The 19,932-nt window shown below is 37.5% G+C and overlaps 1 protein-coding gene across 2 annotated transcripts in view; it reads left to right on the forward strand.

The window, feature by feature from the left end:
- Window positions 1–19,932, forward strand: part of LOC150095072 (intraflagellar transport protein 81 homolog) — a 397,333-nt gene that overhangs the window by 18,931 nt on the left and 358,470 nt on the right. For both annotated transcript variants that reach the window (XM_090411322.1, XM_090411321.1), the window contains exon 2: window positions 11,558–11,717. In XM_090411322.1, coding sequence (XP_090267448.1) covers window positions 11,574–11,717 — 144 coding nt within the window. In that variant the 5' untranslated portion in view covers window positions 11,558–11,573. The remainder of the gene's footprint in view (window positions 1–11,557; window positions 11,718–19,932) is intronic.

The raw sequence follows: 19,932 nt of genomic DNA on the forward strand, positions 1-19,932 counted from the left end.
ATTTATATAATCCTTTTTGATCCCTTCTGGTCCAAACATACCATCTCATTCTGTTCCTTCCTTGCCACCTTTATATCACTGGCTTTCTTCCTCCAATTGTACTCAGCGAGGCTAGAAGAAATGCCAGGCATATTTGGTAATAGTAATAGTCAAACACATTATCTGCCTACCAGAGCACCAGATAATCTTCATTATCTTCCTACTTTGGTCTTTTCTAAATCAGATCTTCCAGATGTACCACAGATATCAACTGATCTCTTCCATTTCCTTTTTCTGTAGACAATCCTTCACAAATCCATCATTCCCAGTTTCATGTGTTTGGCATTACAACAGTGTCAAAGGGGATGACCTACATGATTCTTCTCCTTCTTTCTATGGTGCATTTTCTACTCTTTGTATTAAAATTCTATCAAAGAATTAGGTATCTGTTTTTGATAATTCTTTGATAAGCATATCACAAATACTTAGCCTTCACAGAACATAATATTCTTGGTCTGTTGAATATGGGTTGTGCAATTTGGCGATAAATATACGGTAAAAATATTTTTCTTTCACAGCACTTTAGCTCTTTTGTGAACTGAACAGCTGCCAGAATAAAAAAAAATTGCAGTCTTCTAGTAGGTCAAAATAGGAGCTTGGACTTCAAGCACAAAAAAAGTTTCCAAACCATTCTAACATAACTTTGGTGGTAATCAAACCATTTCTATTATATAATAGATACTAGGGCATTTCATGTCACCTGCAGCTTATGTGTACCCCCAGCATTTGAGCAGTTACCATACAGCCAAGTGTCATCACCTGTGTCCTCTCCAGAATAATGAGATCTTGCTACCCTTTCCCTTATTAATACACAAATCACCAAGATCAGATCTCATTGCTTGGACTAGTGTTTATCTACACTCTTTCCTCAAAAGTCATCAACAGCCAAGTCATCCACTACTTAGAGGCCCACTAATCAATCAGTGACCATTCAAGATCCACAGCTGACCTCGTAACTTGTGTCACCCATCACTGGACACATACCATGGAAAGATTCGGAAAAACTCTTATGCTGTCATCCTTAACATTTCCAAAGCTTTAAACCATATGTGGCATTGAGGTCTACTAAACCCTTGTTCTTCAACCTCTGGCAGTCCGCCAAAAATTTCTTCATCTCTCAGAAACAACGCTCTAGTCATGTATATCAAATTTTCTAACCTCTAAGCAGCAGCAGATGTCACACTAGCTAAAAATCGTAATTTTATAATTGGATTTAATAAATAAAAATACTATCTATATTGGTTTATGTTTCTGTCTTAGTCGTCAGCCGGTCCGTGAAATATTTCTCCTGTTTTCCCCGGTCCGCAGGTAAAAAAAGGTTGAAGAACGCTGTACTAAACAAATTGTCATCCTTTGGTCTCCCTACTATCCACTGTAATTAGGTAGCCAGCTTTCTGGTTGTTCTCTGCGAGTCATGGTAGATGGCTTCCTATTTTTGAGCGTCATCATCAATGCTGGAGTGCCTAAAGGCTCTGTCCAATCACCTACTCTCTTTCTCTGGCATATAAATGACCTACTCACAATGCCATTAATCTTATCCACAGCTTTGCAGATGATAATACTCTCCACCCATTCTCATTTGACAAACCATGCAGTACTCGGACATCCCAGGTTACAAGATCATCTACAACTAGTGCTCTTTAAACATAGATTTACATACTATCCTTGAATGGGGTGAGGATAATCGTATTATGTTCTGTGTCAACAAAACGTAGTCTTGCCTCTTCTCTCGGAAAAAAAAAAAAAAAAACCAGCTCACCTACTCTTACCCTTAGTAATACACAAATTACCAGACAAGATCAGATCTCATACTTGGACTAACATTTACCTCCAGTCTTTTCTGGCATAAACACATCAATAGCCTGCTCAGTATCCTGGAAATTTGGCATTCTCTTTTGTTCAAGAGACTATTTTACACCCAACCAACTTCTAACTATATAGAAATCCCAAATCCACTCATGCCTAGAATACTCAAATGTTTGGGTGGTACACCTAAAACTCCCCTTAAAACCCTTGATACTCCAGAGGTGAGCAGTTAATCTCATTGATGATCTCTCTCTCTTACAGATTCACTTTAACCTCTATCTCACAGATGCAGTGTTTCAGCACTATGTCTATTCTAAAGGTACTTCCATGATCACTGCTTCCGCGAATTGGCAACTCTCATTCCTTCACTTTCAGTTGTGTTTGTTAATACAAGAGCAGCAGCTATCCAGCATCCCTTCACTGTGCAATGCCAAACACATCGAAGCTGCTTCTCCTCTTCTTCTTTTATTCCATCCACCTCTGAACTCTGAAACAGCCTTCCTCATGAAGTATTCTCAAACAGTTACAACTTGCAGCTATTAAAAAAAAAAAGAAAAGTCAATAAACTTCTATCTCAGTCCTGATTTGCACCCTACCCATGGCACTGATATGCTCATAGGTCTCTCGACCTCTTGTATATGGGATCAGTATAAAAAAATATAAGCAAATGATTTGTGTTTGAATGGATTCAGAATTATGTTTCTTGAAAAAAGTAGTGTTCAGTGAGAGTTCAGAAGTGTAAAGTTAAGGAAACTAGAATATGTAGGGTGGAGATGCAAGTGAGTGTGAGTCTATCACATAACCCTGAATGTAGTTTCAAACGTCTTAGTGGAATAATTAGCCCAAGGTGTAAGGGAGGTATTGAGATATATTGAGAGAGATATATATTGCAGTTTATGTATTCTAATGCCAGAAGTATTTTGAATAAGAGAGAGAGGAGTTTTTGTCATTGGTTAGCTCAGCTTGACCAAAATTTATAGGCATTAGTGAGATTTATCACCATTGGGATAGAATGCAAAGGGTATAGTAATTTCAGAGAGACAACAGAATGGAAGGAGGGGTTTTGATAATGATAGGAATAATCATAATCGAGATACACAGGGTGTCCACATTGAACTTCCCTAGTTTCAGTGTGTAACCACAACTTAAGTGTATGGACCATGGTGTCAAAATTGTACAAATGAGGAGAAATACTCACCAAGTTTTTGTAAAAAAAATCAATACACTTCCATATGTGCCCCTTTAGTAGTACACACAATGCCAAGTCAGTAGTCTATGTCTGACCACGTTCTCTGGCATGTGAAGGGGGTGATGGAGCACACGGCAGCAGAATTGCAATGTTTCGGGTTCTATAGGCTGTCCACTTTTGCGTAGATTGCATCCTTCACATGTCCTCACAAGAAAAAATTAAGTGGGGTAAGATCCAGCGATTGTGGTGGCCAGGGAATCAGTCCTCCATGTCTGATCCACTGCTGAGGGAAGACCCTGTTAAGAGTTGCACAGACCTCCAAATGCCAGTGTGGTGGGGCACCATCCTGTTGAAAGAGGATGTGTGGTTGCAAGTCTCCAAGTTGTGGAAGGATGAAATTTTCCAACATGTCGAGGTAAATCATTCTGTTGATATTGCTTTCCACAAAAAAAATGGGCAAGTGATAGCATTTCACATTAAACCACGCCAGATATTTACCTTGGGATTGTCACACGTGCTGCATGGCACAGTGAGGATTTTCACTCCCCTTATTCTGACATTGTGACTGTTCACTTTTCTGCTAACATGAAAAAGGGGCTGTGTCCTAAAAGAAAATATGGATTCTCGTCGACATGTTCCAGAATTTCAGCTACAAGCAACTGAAATTACCTTTTGTGGCATATCATGACAAAATTACGATAGCTCTGTCCAGCAGTGCTACCGCATCCCAACACAGAAAAAAATTCTGGATGAAACTTGTAGTCTCTGGAATGTTTGAACAACCCAAACCTTACATATTTTTGCATTTCAATATTTATTGTTCTTGAAACAAGGAGATCCAATGTGGACCCTGTATAGTTGGTTGTTGCTATTGGTCACACGGTATTATTAGGAAGAATGTAGATAGCTAAGGGGGAATGGTCACAGGGAGGGAAGGAAATGGAATTTATACAGCAGCTAAGAGATAAGTACCTGATAGTACGTAATAGACAGGACATGAGCTTTGAGAGTGCTGGATCTGGTCATGGCATCAGAGAACTTAATGGTAAATCTAGTCATGGCATCAGAGAACTTAACGGTAAATCTAGTCATGGCATCAGAGAACTTAACAGTAAATCTAGTCATGGCATCAGAGAACTTAGCAGTAAATCTAGTCATACTTCCTCACTTTGAGAAAGCAATCAGGTGGTCTTAACTTGAGAGATTGCCAGATATACAGGCATTTCTGTTAAAAAAAAAAAGAGTATATATGAAATTATAAACCAGGTGATTTTGACATCCTTCAGTCAGCTTGCACAGTACCATAACATACAAAGTTGCAGGACAAAGATGTTGACAGTGCATGCAAGATGGTAAAAGGGTGTTTGAAAAAAGCATAATCAGACTGTATACCCAGATTCGGGAGTTAAGAGCTATGTGGATGAATAGTATCATTAAGCAGGAGCTGCCATAATAAGAAAACATTACAGATGGAATATTGTAAAAAAAAAATGATCATCGTGCTTATGTTTAGTACAAGACTGGCAAGAAGATGATCTGTATGGTAAAGACAAGACCAAAGCTTATTATCAGGGGAAACTAGCTGATGAGGCAAAGAAAGATCCTATTGTTACCTACCAAATTTCAGAACCTTACACTCTGCAGCATTGAACTGACTGTTCCATACTGTTACCCACTCATTCAATCTATTGAAATTGTCCTGTAAGGCTACAACATCTGCTTGGTTCCTTATCACTCTCTTCAGTTTTGCATCATCTGCAAGCAGTTGCATATCACCAATTAAACCTATCCCAATATCATTAATTGTCCTAGAACAGACCCTTGTGGCACACCACTAGTGACTTTCCTCTTTCGAGATAGTGTTTTCCCCCATATACAACTTGCTGATACCTATCTGATAGCCTGTTACCTATCCAACTCACTAGTCTGGTATCCAATCCTCTGCTTCAGTTTAGTGATCAACTTGTGGTGTGTGTGTGTGTGTGGTAATCTATCAAAAGCCTTCGCAAAATCTAAGTATACTACTGTATGTACATCTCCCTTGTCTAATACATTCATTACCTTGTTATAGCACATAAGTAGAACAAGCCCTTTAACAAACCCATACTGACAAGCACAAAGAATACCATTGTTATCAACCCACTTTTGTATTCTGTCCATCACCAATCTCTCTGATAACTTAACTACAACTCCAGATATACAGATCGGCCTATACAGGGGGTGAGGTGGGGAGGCTGAAAAGTTCTGATAAACATCTAGAACAAAAATGATATTAAAGAAACTGATATAACCACATGAAAAAAAATCTTAAAACCCTTGTAACGTCTCTGTATTTTTTTATGTTTCCTTATTAGAGTACATATTTAAGTATGATCTACATTGATCCAGTCTTCTCTATATCCTTCTACCTAAATTTTATATCTTTCTCCTTAATATATAACCCGGTTTGACCCCTAGGGATATTTCCTCTTCAGAAACTGGCAAATTTATATTTTAACTGCACCAGCCAGCTTCCTATAACAAGAATATAATTCAGACCCAGGGAAATATTCCTAGGTTTTAGGCATATACGTTAATCTAAATTCACACGCGAGTATATAGATCTCGGTTCCTTGAAGTCATAACCTAAGATCTAATCTCTATTATATAATTTTCTAAACTCTTTCCCGCTATTTGGTTTGAATTTTATAAGTGGGAGGTTGACACCTCGAATTCAGGCAAGACTCAGTTTCAAGTAACAAAACATGTTTATTAATGCTACATGACAGGTACATTAAATGTTATATCAAGTTATCAAACCTTCTGAATTTCTAGCTAAGTTAATGTCTTATGCTTATCTATACAAACTGTTCAATACTAATCTGACTTTCTCACATAAACTGATATGCAAAATCATGTAATACAAATGGATAAATTAAACAATGTTACACTCGAGTCAAGTTCCTTCATTCACATTTACTTTAGATAGACACGTCTCAACTCATTTCTCTCTTAGTTAAGTTTACTCAGTTAACAAAGGGTTTTCACTATTTCAATCATATACACGTTAGAGATTTATGATATACAATTCTTTGTCTAATAGAATTGGCTGTATTAATTATTCTATCCTATCAAAGTTCTCTAAAATGTCCTCAGTCTTGCTTTATCATGACACAAATTCTACCTTCAAACAATCTCAAGATATAAAACAAAAGAATCTTTACTTTATCAAGTCCCTCCAAAGGTCTATTAGCTGCGACGTGTTGTTCGGGTCATCCTTCGTCTTGTGGCTGAGTTGTTCTATTCTCTGCTACCGGACACAAATCAAGAAATGGCTATTGCTACGAGCTTTCTCCGCTTGCTCGGGTGGGTCGTTCAGCATTTGGCACCATTCTGCATGAGCTGTTGATTCTCGTACGGATCTCCGTGGAATACCTCTCAGTGCAGGTCATGAATACGGCAGGCTGTTGTTGACATAGCACCCTCGGCTTGTCCTATCTCCGATCACTCATCGAGAGTCCTCGATCTCCAAAATCTCCGAAGAAAACAGGAAAAAAGCCTCGAGCTTGTCGCATATTGCCTTAAATACTTTTTCTCAGGCACCTTCTTTTCTGTATTGTTTTTTGCACAATCCATTGCTTACATCGCCCTTAGGTTGATCCCCTTTGCTTTCCCTCCTTGCTATTAGGTGTTGTTTTTGGGGGGAAAGCGCTTATGTCAGCCTTCCCCGTAAGCTACAGCCTTCGGCGTTACGACAGGTACTTGCGGCTTAGCCGTGACCGTTGATCCTATTAGTCATTTCTTACTTAGCAACTTATGATTTTATGATAGTTTGATAATACATAAATTAAGCCATTATTCCTTTACATGAAATGCTAATCTGACATTATTCTTGATTTTTAGCTTTCCGTTTTACAATAAATAAATCCCAATATATTACTCATACTGATACATTCATATACAACAACTTAAGTGTTTCTCACCTTCTGCTGGTAAGCAGGTATTATGCAAATTTCATTCATTCAAGATCTAACATGTAAGCTTTAGATCTTGAATGAATAACTTGTCAATAAGTTCTCCATTCAATATCTAACACCCTTTAGCCTCCATGTTTCATCAAATTGTAATAATTTGTTATTTTTCTTTTAGGATATATAAGAACGTATATCAGCGGTTTTGAAAAATTTCGAAAACAGAAGTGTGGGCTATCATCAGGTTTTTTGTGATGTGCATGAGACTTTAGGGGACTGTGCTCCAGCATATCCAATTGTTGCTAGATGGGTGGCCAAATTTAAAACTGAGCGTCCTGAGGCAACAGATGTCCCCAGGTCAGGAAGACCTTCCACAACAATCACACCTGAAATGATAGATGCAGTGCACCCCATGATCCTTGATGATAGATGAATACCAGCCAAAAACATTGCAAAGACTCTGGCGATATCCAGGAAATGAGTTGGGGTCATTATCCACCGACATCTGGACTTGCAGAATCCCTTAGCAAAGTCGATCCCCAAATGTTTGAATGCTAAACAAAGAGTGAATGTGTGCTGTCATCCCAAGTTATTTTGGGTCATTTTGAGAAATCAGGTGCAAATTTTTTGGCTGATATGGTGACTGTTAATGAAACATGTCTTTATCATTATGACCCAGAGACCAAACAACACTCATTGGAATGGAGTACTGAACCCAAAAGTCAACAGGGAAGGTTATTGCCATTGTCTTTTGGGATGTGGATGGTATAATTTCCCAGCAACAGTTTATTCAACAGTTCTGAAGGAAAAACGCCATTGGAAACTGAGTGGAGGCGTGTTGCTTTTGCAGGACAATGCACCTGCTCACACTGCTCATGAAACCCAACAGGCAATACACAATTGGGCTTTCAATGTCTGCCTCACCCACCCTATTCGCCAGACCTCACCCCCATCTGACTATTTCCTATTCCCAGATTTAAAGAAATACTTAAAAGGAACAAAATTACCACAGATGATGAAGTCATATCTGCAGCTCAGGACTGATTTGATCTGACCCCCCCCCCCCCTCAGGGGATTGCAAATGATGCACAGTGTTGTAACAAGTGTATAACACTTCATGGGGAATATGTAGAATAATGTGTAAGTTACGTGGCTCTACCTCAATTCCTTCATGGTAATTATCACAACTTTTCAGCATACCCTTTTTTACTTTCCTTCATTCTTTGGAACTTGTGCTGTTGAGTTATTTTGTATCTGGGAATCTCAATAACTCTACCATCATCATGTGAGTATTTGGCCTCCTAGATGTATCAGGACACACAATCTTACTTGTTACCATATAACGATTTACCCCACATTCAGCTTCATAGAATATTCACACATTTTACATTATTGCTATTCTCTCCTGTCTAGCTATCACCAGGTCAGTTATTGATTTCAGACCTCTAGTTGGTTTGGTTGGGTCTCTGTAAACTTATATATCTTCATGTTGATAATATCCATTTAGCATCTGACACTTTTCATTATCACACACCTTAATCAACTTGTATCCATTGTCATTAACATGATCTTCTCCATAATGTTCCATCACACAATGATTATCACTTTGTCGAACTCAGCTATTAAAGTCTCCTAACACTAATAATTTGTTGTGTTCGCTTTCTGATTTAATAATTTTTCTGAGATCTTCAAAATACTCATCATTTTCATCAAGTGAGAGAGAGAGTGTTAATAAGTATTCAACAGTTTCCTCATTTGGTATTCCATTCTTTGTATATGGTATAAGTTCCAGTAATTAAAAAAAATTCCAATCCATGTACTTCAAAATTACTTTTATAAACCTTTTATAAATTACTTCTTCCCAACTTTTTACTTCTTTCTTCCATCTGCATTTTAATTTTATGAGGGTAGATAATCTGGATTTAGCCCTTCTACTTTTATCTGCTCCACACTCTATATGTAAGTATTTACCCCATATTTCAAAATCCTTATATTTCTTCTTTTTCTGTTAGGACCATAATATCTTTTTTTTAAAATGCTTTCTGAATTACCTCATGATATGTAGTATTTAAACCCTAAATTCCGTGTCCCAAAAATTGTTGTCTGTTTCTTGCAAAGTTGTTGTTTTTTATTATTATTATTATTCAGGCCTCCATGGAGTCAAAAGACTCATCGTGGGAGGTCCTTCCTAAGAAATACAAAGTCTATCAAGACTGATCGAGGGGAGGTCGCCCCCCCCCTAAGAAACACAAAGTCTATCATACCACTCCTTGAACTCATTGACCGTTCTCGCTCTCACCACTCCATCAGGCAATGCATTCCATGGTTCAACCACCCTCCATGCAAAGAAACCACTCCTCACCCTCTTGCTCACAGTTTACTTTCGTAACTTCCAGGGATGGCCTCTTGTCATCACTCCTTCCCGTTGTTCAACCAAGCGAAAGAACTCCCCAGTGTCAACCCTGTAACCACCTTTATTTTATTTTATTTATTATTATTATTATCATTATTATTTTTCTTTTTTGAGATTCAGAGCAATATTATTTTTATCCAGACAACCTGTTGAACCAGATTTGATTTCATAGTTACCTTCACTTAAATATATTGCCAACCAAAACTAAAGAGTCACACTTACAATATCTAAGAATTAAGGCAGAAAAGAAAGACCTCCAGAAAAGAAATACCTTAAGCACATCACAGTTGGAAGAAAACAGGAGTTGATCAAGAGAGAGAAAAAATAGAACAGCTAAAAGAATAGAGTCTGACTCAAGGTAAGCAGAAGAAGAGACCAGACCCAGCCAGAGGATGATGAAGAGCCACTTCCTGTGCTATTTGGTCGATAGCCCTGAATGTCGCTGTTGGTCCATGTGTCCTTATTTAATATATTTGGACAACCTCACCATATGTGTTAGAATCACCACCATTTGGAGAATGTACCCTCGAGCGAGTTTAATTGGAATAAGAATATAAAAATACAGTTACTTGTTTAGTATCCCTCAGGATTTATCTTTAAATGATAATACCTTATGAGGGATAGAGAGCTTCGGAAAGTGCAACACTGTGACTAGGCTGTGAATTTGAATTCTACTGTGGCACAGATGTTTGTGAATGTCTTTCAGTGATAGAGGAGGTAAATGATTTTTATTGTCCAGTTCAAGAAAAGCAGTCCATTTTTTAGAGACTTTGAAGTGGCTTGAAAAAAAAAGTATCTTGTTTGGGTCTCTAGAGCAGGGTTTATAGTTTATCTAATCCTTAACCTTCCCTTGAATGTACCTTCCCTTGAATGTACCTTCTATGCCACAGTGGAATTCAAATTAATTATTTATAAGATTTTCTCTCATAAAAAAAATGAGTTAATGAAGAAATTTTTATATGATGGATACAGGAAACGTTTTTCAATGCATAAAATGCCTGAATAATAATAATAATATCCTTTCTTTTAGTGTTGCACGATGATCAGCATTCATTTTAGAAATTATGGACTTTACAACCATGTTATAAATAACTCTTTTAATTTCCCGACGTTTCTATCTTCATATTAAGATCATCATCTCGAGTATATACAAATATACAAAGACAAACTGAGTTACATTACACACAGTAAGCTAAAGAAACAATGATTTGATCACTGGTAATTCTACTGGCATGACCTCTAGTGAAAAAAAAAATACAAATTAATTATTTAGAAACTACATCAAAGCTAAATTCTATTTAAGATAACGTGGGAAAAATAACATGAGAAAATATTTTTTGATGCTATAATGAATTGAAAAGAAGAATTGTACAATCTAAAGAAATCGTCCTCAATCAAGTACATCTCAACACTAACCTCAGCTATAATCTCTCAGATTGTCATTGTGCCGCCATCCAACTTTGGTGTTCATGAGATGTTGAATGCATGTGCACACCCAACTATGAAGAGATATAGAGCAACTTCAAATGTTAATTTGATTATGTGTGTGTGTGTGTGTGTGTGTGTGTGTGTGTGTGTGTGTGTGTGTGTGTGTGTGTGTGTGTGTGTGTGTGTGTGTGTGTTATTTCCACAAAATACACTCATTGCAGGAGGCACACAAAATACTTATCATATCTCTCTCCTTAAACTCCACTGAGAAAGCATTCATGACTGCCTCTGGAAACCCATTCCTTGTAATCTTGGAGCCCTTGTGTTATGCAACTTCAGGGCTGAGCCCGTGTTTTCTCTCCCTCTCTCTCTCTCGCTTTCTCTTTGTCTTTTTTCTTGTCATTTGTTAAAAATTTCTTTTGCACCAATCTTATAAAACCTCTGTGGTAACTTATATGTTTCTGTTGTATCTTCTATTTTCTGCTTATCAACCAGATGTACAAATCTTCAATCTGTCCTCATAAGGAATATTCTACAGAGCTTTCACCATCTTGGTCACTCACCTCCAGATCTCCATCACTTTCTCAATTTCAATAATAAGTGATTATATAACGTATAATTATTGTATTAAGTATGTATACTCTATGTAATGTTTATTTTTGTAGTTAAATTTACTTTTAATTTAATTATTAACAGGAAATTTTACTGTATAAATTATATATATTTATTTAGTTATTTCCAGATAACAATGGGTGAGCAGATAAAATTTATTGTACGGGAGCTTAATAAAGAACCATTCAACAGGAAATTTAATCTTATCAGTTTTGATTCCCTAAGGAGTGAACAGCTTCTTCAACTTTTGAATGATGTTTTTGCTGAAATTGATCCAAAGGTAAGTTTCAGAAAGCATTAAAAATGTATATAAATGCCTGTAAACTTTAAATTAATTCAAATGCATTGTTATAACATTATTAATAATACAAGATCATCATGGAGAAAAAACTTATCATGGAAGGTGCCTGTTGTCACATACCAAGTTCATCAAACTGTGCCGTAAACTCGTTCATTGTTTCCACACTCACCACACTCTCAGGTAATATATTCCATTACCAACCACTCTTTATGCAAGGAAATCTGCTCTTAATTTCAGGGATGACAACTTGTTCTACTTGTCTCCTTCCTAATAACGACCCTCTAGTAATTTCTCAGCTTTTATATCTCAGTCGCATCCTCTTATTTACAAGGTTCTGCAGGTGGCATTCTCATTCTGCACGTTCCACAGACCAGAAATTACTTTAGTCTCTTTCCATTTTAACCTCATTTCATGAAAACAGATGACTAAATCTGTTTTCATGTCACAGCAATCCATATGAGGCCAGATTAAGACTTTGCACAATGGAACCATGACCTTATCTTTGCATGTCAAGGTTCTCTTCATGACTACAATAATCTGGTGTGATGATTTCACAATTTGAGTAATATGACTCCTAAACTTCATGTTCCACTTCTACTTCACTTCCTTCAAATTTTCTCCAGTTTTATACTTTGCATTCCATCTTTAAATACCAAATTTCAAAACCTTTCTCTTTGCAGGATACAAAGTAGAGATGCGATAGGGAAATAGTGCCAGTGGTTTTGAGGCAGTATGGTATGAGATAGACGTGAATGGAATCAAATACATGGTTGGATGTTGCTATAGACCAGGTAATGTGGATGGTGGTGATAATGAAATGTATAATCAAATTAGCCAAGCAAATAAGAAAAGGGTGATCATTATGGGCAATTTTAATTATGGCAATATAAACTGGAATGATGAGATAGCAATTGGAAGTAAAGAAAATGAGTTTTTTGAGTTTTTGAGGGATAACTACCTCAGACAGTATGTAACAGAGGGCACACGAGGATTAAGGGTCTTGGATTTGGTCATCTCATTGGAGGATGTAATTATAAATGAGGTGTCAAATCTTCCACCAATTGGTGAAAGTGACCATGAGGTGATTACCTGGGTGGTTGCCAGCAGTGCAAGGACCCCTGTGAAAAAAGGGTATATGTGGAACTACAAGGGAGGGGGGTGATTATGAAGAGCTCAGGAGACAGCTTGCAGGTGTAGCATGGAATGAGGAGTTAACTGGAAAAGAGATCAATGCAGCTTGGGGAATTTTAAAAAACTATCTAGTAGATGCAATGTCTAAGTGTATTCCAAGGGTGAGAAGGTTAAATAAGGTAGGTGTGAGATGGATGAATAAAGAGATTAAGCATGCGATACAGAGAAAGAGGGCAGCATAAGAGAAGTGGAAATAACCAATTTCATGAGGTCTACAAAGACCAGGCAAGGAGGGTGACTTGGTTGGTGAGGGTAGTTAAAGAGAGGTATGAACAGCAGTTAGCTAATGAAGCCAAAAATAATCCTAAGGAGTTCTTTCGATATGTAGCCAGCAAACGAAAGAATGATTATGGAAGGATGACATTGATAGGAGAAAATGGTCTAAAGACAGCTGTTGCAGAATGTGTGGTGGAGATACTTAATGAGCAATTCATAAAGATCTTTCAATCTTGTGAATGCGACTTCATGGAGAGATTGAGAGCAGTTGATGAGGGGGAGGAGAGACTGACTGTAAGTGAGCAAGAGGCGTATGGGGGAGTTCAGTAAACTAGATGTTAATATGGCTGTGGGACTTGATAATATATCACCATGTATTCTGAAGGAATATGCCAAGGAGATGACATATTCCTTCTCCAAGGAGGACCTGTCTTGACATGTTTTTTTAATACGAGTTGCACTCGGTCAAGTCCCTAAAGAGTGAAAGGAGGGTAAGATTGTGCCACTTCATAAAAGAGTAGATCGAACTCGCGCATCAAACTATAGGCCTATCTGTGTGTCAGGTGTTGTGGATAAGTTGTTGGAGAAGCTTGTGAGAACAAGGTTCCAGAGTTGGGTTGACAACAATGGTATTATCTTTGATGGTCAGCATGGATTTGCTAAAGGGTGGTCATATTTTATTAATCTACTTACTTATTACAATAAAGTGACTGCTTCCTTGGACAGAGGAGAAGGATACACAGTAATATACTTAGATTTCGCAAAGGCTTTTGATAGGGTACCTCATGATAAATTGATAGTCAAACTAGAGCAGATGGGATTGGATATTAGATTAGTGCATTGGATTGGAGACTGGCTATCTGATAGGTATCAACAGGTTGTGTATGAGGGTGTGATATCCAGGCAAAGGAAAGTCACTAGTGGAGTGCCTCAGGGGTCTGTTTTAGGGCCATTACTATTTAACTTGTATATTAATGATATTGGCAAAGATTTGGATGGAGATATTCAGTTGTTTGCAGATGATGCAAAGTTGGGACGAACCATAGAGAGTAGTGAAGATGTTGTGGCCTTACAAGAAGACGTGAATAAATTGAGTGATTGGGCAAAGAAATGGGAATGTGAGTTGAATGTTGCAAAATGTAAGGTTTTAAAATTTGGAAAACAAAGATGGGGATGTAGAATTTATGCTTGGTGAGGATATATTGTTGGAGTTGGAAGAAATAAGAGTTCTGGGGGGTGATAGTGGATAAGGATCTGAAATTTAGGAGACACATAGCCAGAATTGTGAAGACAACACAAAGGCTTCTGGGAATGATGCAGAGGACACTGACATGAAGAAGTAGGGAGATTCTTGTTCTGTAGTATAAGGCTTTGATTAGGTCACACATGAACTATTGTACCCAGGTTTGTTCACCTGGTTTTCAGAAGGATGAAGAAATGTTGGAAAGGGTCCAAAGGCTGTTGACTAAGGTAGTTTCTGACCTCTGGAATGTCGAGTATGAGGAAAGATTGAGAAGATGTAATTTGCAGAGTCTGGTGGACAGGAGGAAGAGGAGAGATATGATAGAGACCTACAAATTGATTAAGGGTTGTTATAGGATCAATGGTGGAGAGGTTCTACAGAGAATAGTGGAAGATCAGGGGAGAACCAGGACCCCCCCAGATTGTCTTTGACTCCATGAAGTCTTGGGGTAATAATAATAATAATATTGAAAAGAATAACATGTAAGAAAGTTTTAAAGCGAATAAAAGTTGAGCAGCTCTCAGATGTGAACTGTAGACTAAAATACACAAAGATTATTGAAGAAAAAAATGAAAAAGTTTCAGAACAGGAACCAAACCTTGGAGATTGAGTGGCAAGCCTTGAAGAGAACCCTGATTGATTCAGCTAGCGAGGCATCTGATGAAATTGTCTGCAAGGATAGAAAAAATTAGAACTCCATGGTGGACATAGGAAGTTAAAGAGGCAGTGAAGGAAAAGAAGAAAGCATATAAAAAGTTCCTGGCAAATTAGTCAGCTTGTGCCCTTAGAGAATATAGAGAGAAATGTAAGAAAGCTAAACACTGTGTAAAACTAGCTAAACAAAAGTCATGGGAGGACCTTGGCAAGAACATAGAAAAGAAATATCAAGACGGTGGCAAAATATTATGGAGGTTGTTAGGAATGGAGGAAAGAGTGCTGTAAAAGGAGTTAGAAATAATAAAGTTGGCATGAAAACGGGAGAAAAAGATATCCTTGAAGTATGGAGTAATTACTTCGAAAAATTGCTAAATGAAACAAGCAGTATTAGCCCAGTGATAAAAAAACACTCAACAGGCTTGAAATGTGGAAAGGCAGCAAGAGTAGATGATATTAATCAGAAATGCTGAAGTATGGTGGTATAAAAGTCTTACAGTGGCTGTACTGCATAGTTCAGAATGCCTGGACACAGGGCAAATTCCCGATGATTGGAGTAGAACTGTCATAGTACCCATATATAAAAAGGGAAATAAAACTGAATGTGAGAATTACAGAGGTATTTCCCTACTGAGTGTTCCTGGCAAGATTTATACAAGTATACTTGAGAAACTGTTGAGAAGAATTGTGGAAGAAAAGCTTGACGAAGAACAAGCTGAATTCAGGCCAAAACGAGGCTGTCACAATCAGGTCTTCACTTTATGACAAATAATGGAAAAATCATGGGAATATAACAAACATCTGTATGCAAGTTTTGTCGATTTGGAAAAGGCATATGACAAGGTGCCAAGAGAGAAGCTATTCAATACGCTACAGTTATATGGTGTCAATGGGGCATTATATCAAGCAATACTTAGTCCTTATTTGAGTTGTAAGTCAGTAATTAGAATTGAAAGAAGTACAGGAAGATGGTTTAATGTTAAATCTGGTGTGAGACAAGGATGTACATTATCCCGTCTGTCATTATCTATATGGATCACATAATGAAGGAAAGTGGTATTAAACATGATATCAAAATTGGAGATGTTAATGTCAGCTCTTTGCTTTATGCGGACGATGTTATACTTCTAAATAAATCCGCTACAAGTCTGCAAGATTCCCTGACTAAATCGAATAACTGTTGTAATAGATATGGTATGAAGGTCAGCAATAAAAAGAGAAAGACAATGAAAATAGGCAGAATCGTTGAAAATGTCAACTGCGTTGTGAACGGAGAACCTGTGGAACAAGTAAAACATTTCAACTACTTAGGCATGATTTTTAGTGAAGATGCTAAATTAAATGTGGAAATAGACAACAGAATCAACTAGCTGGTATGGTAGGAAGTCAATTGAATAAATTCATATGGAATAAGAGAGAAATTAGTCGGAACACTAAAGTAGCTGTATATAAGACAGTGTTCAAACCAGTTTTAACTTATGGATCTGAGAGCTGGGTCAGAAATAAAACACTTGACCGAAGAGTAGAGACTGCAGATATGAGAGTCCTGAGAAAGATTAGAGGCATGAACAGATGGCATCAATAGCAATATCATATTAAAAATGAGGATATTAGGAAAGAACTTGACATTGTCAGCATCTAGGAATGCATTAGCAGAACTAATCTCAGGTGGTATGGTCCCTTAAACAGAATGAGCGAAGAGAGATTAGCAAAACAAGTGTTCTCTGCCAGGTTGGCAGGGAAATGGCCCATAGGAAGACGAAAATATAGGTGGATTGATATGGTACAAAGTGCCTTAGACGATAAAAATATAAGATCTGATAATGTTGGAGTCTTGATAAGTAACAGACTGTTGAAAGTTTGTTTTTCACTTGGTTAGACTATAATAAATTTGGTTTAATCCTTTATCCAAAGTGTGCTGTTAGTATACTATAAAGGGCACACAGTTATCAGTTATGTTTTGCATTATGGGAGATACTGGGATAGGAGTGTTGTTAGCTTGGTCCACCATTGCTACGAGTTGCCCGGTGTTGTACTCCCTTACCCCTGTAAGGGAGTACAACACCATATTCAGTCCTGAAGATATTTTCAGGCGCAAACTTTGTTTGCTCATACTTGGATAAAGGATTAAACTAAATTTATTATAAGTAACAGACTGATTTGGAGGAAAATTGTAGATAAGAAGTTAGTAATGATGTAAAATTTTCATGTAGTACTATCATATCCTGTACACCCCTTGAGGGTACATGGCAGGAATTTGATGATGATGATGATTCTCTTTGCCTCAAACTAGATATGCCATTCATTTGCCTACTCACATAATCTATTTAGATCCTCTTGTAGGACCACGACATCTGCTTAACTCTTCATTGTTCTCTCACTTTTGCATCATACATAAACAGCTTCATATCTCCATTTAAACCTGTCCCAATATCACTAATATGCAAGTTGAACAATAATGGTCCCAATACAAAACCATTCAACACACCACTACTGGCTTTCCTCTTTAAGGATATGAACTCACTAATCTAATAAATAATTCACTCTATTCCAGTTTAGTTACCAACTTGTTGTGTGGCAGCTCAGAGGTCTCTCTCTTGTCCAATGCATTCATCTCCTTGTGTAAACTGATCCATATATGACTTCCCTCTAACAAACCCATACTGTCTATTACAAAGAACACTGTCAATATCTCATTCCTATTCTGTATCCTAGCTATGACAAACTTCTCCAATACCTTAACCACAACTCAAGATACAGCATTTGGTCTATAATTTATAGCCTTCTTATTATAACTCTTTGCAAAGTGGAATGGTTTTATCCTTTTTCCACTTACTGACATCTACTTAATTCCTCATATCGTCTTGCTCACTCACTATCATTTGATCCTTTCCTATTTCATCTATACTCATGCTTCTCACGATGTCACACTTATGAGGATGATATATGAATTGCTAACTACCTCAACTAGCAGGGATTCAAAGTCCACTACCTCCCCATGGTGCACCCTGGGGTGTTGGGAATCCTAGCCGTTATTGGATCTGAACCCAGTACCACTAACACAGCTCTGGTGAACACTTCAGAATCCTAGTCAGGAGAGGTGTATATCCACATACAGAAAGATGCCACCACTGCAACAACAGAAACAGCCCCAAGTCCTGCACGGTCCACACTCACCTTTCTACGGTAGCAGTAAGGCACTTAGTGGGGCCAGGAGTACTAAGAATCTCGCAGATGAAGGCAAGTCACCTATTAGATCTTTGAAAATGGCAGTCGGTATCCTCAATACCCGCACTTTAGCAAGAGACTAAAGAATAGATTTATTAATCACAGAACTAACCAATATCAACTTAGATATCCTCCTAGTGAATGAAACAAAAAGATTCAAAGAACTGACAGCAAGATGGAATGATGGCTCACAGATATTCCTGGGAGCATTGTCAGACAGTGGCAAATAAGGTAGAGTGGGCTTTATTGTTAAATCTAAGCTCACCAAGTTGATCCTTTCTTGTAACATAATATCTGAAAGAATAGGTGTACTCCTAATTGGAATAGAGAACAATATAACAATAAAATTAATATCCTGCTATCTCTAACATCCATAGCTGATAATCAAGAAATAGAAAATTTTTACATGAATCTTGAACAGTTATTTAATTGCAAGTCAGCATACACATTCATTGGTGGAGACTTTAATGCCAAAATAGGATGCAGAAAACAAAACAAAACGTTTATAGGTCCAAATGGTCTGGGAGATAGAAATAGAAGAGTAGAGAGAGAGAGAGATTAGTCAAATTTGCTACAGTTATCTAGGGTGTTTAGATATCTAGGGTGCTTAACAAACACCAATTATGCACAGTATTTAAACCTTATAAAAAATTAGCAACTCTCATCCATTCACCTAAGGACAAATGCACTCCTTTATCACATCCTGGTGTCTATGAAGTGCCCTGTTCTTGCCATCAAGCTTACTACGGACAGACAGGAAGAAATGTGGACATCCGCCTCAGTGAACACAAAAAATATATCCGACACTTTCGCTATGGTAAGTCGGGTCTGGCAGACCATGCTTTGGATACCCCTACACACAGGATCAATTGGAAAGAAACAAAAGTAATGCACAGAAGCTTCTACAAGTCAGAGAGGTTGTTCTTGGAATCAACAGAAGCCTTGAAACATACCCCAAACCTTAACAAGTATGGCTGTATAAATCTACCAAAGATCTGGGAGACAGTCATCCTAAGACCAAATTAATATTTATTACTTTTATTTTTTATCATTTAGACTACCATTTCAAAACTTTGATTTTTTTTTTTTTTTTAACCTAGATGGTGCCATATTAGGACTTTAGTCTTGTGTTGCACGCTGCAATCACTTATACTGTCCCCACTGTTACACCGGATTGTGGTTGTCTTGCCTTTGTAACAAATTTTGTGTTGTGTGCTCTGAAGATGCTAGATATATTACCAGCGAAATATTAGCTTTTAAGTTAATAAATAGTTATTTGCTTAACCATCTGTGTTCTTTTTATACCGTGAAACCTATCATAACATGTCTGACGAACACATAAGCCTATCCACGCGTATAAATATTCTTCACGGAGATAACATCGTACGTAAGACACGACAATACGGTAAGTGGAAAGTAAAATTGGCGCGACAACTGAACAGGTTAGCCTTCTTAAAAAGGTGCCGAGATACCAAATTGATACCAAACCGTATAAAAATTAGGGACAAGTTTCACTCGGCCAAAGCCCAACGTATTTATAAAAGAGCGAGTTTAGCACTATTACGGGAACAGGTATACGCTACTCGCCGAGAACTTTCAAAAATAAATTCCTCGATCAGTGTACTTCGTGACACATTATCTGACATTTTGAACCCGCAGCTA

This window comes from Typopeltis vanoorti, chromosome 21 (genome assembly GCF_054136105.1).
Source record: "Typopeltis vanoorti isolate ZY-2024b chromosome 21, IOZ_Tvanoo_1.0, whole genome shotgun sequence".
NCBI lineage: Eukaryota > Metazoa > Arthropoda > Arachnida > Uropygi > Thelyphonidae > Typopeltis > Typopeltis vanoorti.